We start from the raw sequence: 1,268 nt of genomic DNA on the forward strand, positions 1-1,268 counted from the left end.
GTAACATTCTTGAACGCCCGAGTCTTGCCAAACCTGCAGGATTAAGGAAATGTCTGGTTTCTCGTAATGACAGTAAAAGTTCGAGAGACGTCGTGGCCGAGCGGGGAATAAGTTTGTATTGTTGTGGTCAAAGTGAGTGTCATCTTCCTCAACTGTATGAAGTAACAAGGCCCTTATTCGTGGATATTTCTTCTCAAACTCACTCACCGTTTCCTGGAAAGAAAAAAAAAGATAAAATATGAAAGATGGACAGAAACAGAAAGAAAGAAAAATAAAACGAAAAAAAGCAAATATTTATATTGAAAAAAAAAAGTCGTCTAAAACTGAAATAAACTTTTAAAAAAGGAACTGGAGAAAAAACAATGAAAAAAAAATAAGGCATCGGAGGGGTGATGCATACCTTGCGCGCGGATAAGTTTTTTCTCAAATTATAGTATGGCTTACAATGCGTTGCTGACTCATGCTTTTTAATTGAACTGAATTAAGCTTTATAAGTGTTTGACTAAAATAAGATTAGAAGACTAAATAGATGACAGCTAAAAGTAGACTTGATCGTCTCCCCAATTCATTTGGTCGTCTCGAGGTTGTAGTAAAAGACACATGCTCAAGGTACCAAGTAATGTCAATTGAACCTGGAACCATATGGTTGGGTAGTAAACTTACCACATAGCCACGTGTTCAAAAACAATTAGAAATACTAGAAGGAACTTTAAAATAAAACAGAAAATGAAACAAAACAATAGGAGAATAAAGAAAAAAATCAGAACACGAAAGAAAAACTGAAAATGAACAACGCTGAAGTAAATTAGAAAAAAATAAACAAAAAAAACAACAACAACAACAAATGAAATAAGGAGAAAAAGAAATTTTTTTCAATATTAAAAGTAAATTTCAAAAAGAAATGAAAAATACAAAAAGGAAGTAAAAAGAAAAGAAAGAAGATTGTAAAAAATTAAAAAAACAAAACAGAAATGTTAAAGAAACAAGACATGAAATAAAAAGAAAAAATTAAACATGAATGTAAATAAAAAAAATAAATAGAAAATGGAAAATGGAAAAAAAACAAAGAACTCAGATATTTAATATACATTAAACAAATATATTTATAAAACTAGAGAAAATATAATAATAATAATAATAATAATAATAATAATAATAATAATAATAATGATAATAATAAAATGTGAAAACAACACAAGCGGAAATTTAAAAGAATCCAAAAGAAAAAACAAAGTAGAACCAACAAAAATAAAGAAAAAGGAAAATCT

The 1,268-nt window shown here is 28.2% G+C and overlaps 1 protein-coding gene across 1 annotated transcript in view; it reads right to left on the reverse strand.

Annotated features, from left to right (window-relative positions):
- Positions 1 to 1,268, reverse strand: part of LOC106882515 (guanine nucleotide-binding protein G(i) subunit alpha-2) — a 161,088-nt gene that overhangs the window by 2,653 nt on the left and 157,167 nt on the right. The window contains exon 4 of the mRNA XM_014933219.2: positions 6 to 213. Within this exon, the coding sequence (XP_014788705.2) occupies positions 6 to 213 (208 nt within the window). The remainder of the gene's footprint in view (positions 1 to 5; positions 214 to 1,268) is intronic.

The sequence above is a fragment of the Octopus bimaculoides genome, chromosome 14, assembly GCF_001194135.2.
Source record: "Octopus bimaculoides isolate UCB-OBI-ISO-001 chromosome 14, ASM119413v2, whole genome shotgun sequence".
NCBI lineage: Eukaryota > Metazoa > Mollusca > Cephalopoda > Octopoda > Octopodidae > Octopus > Octopus bimaculoides.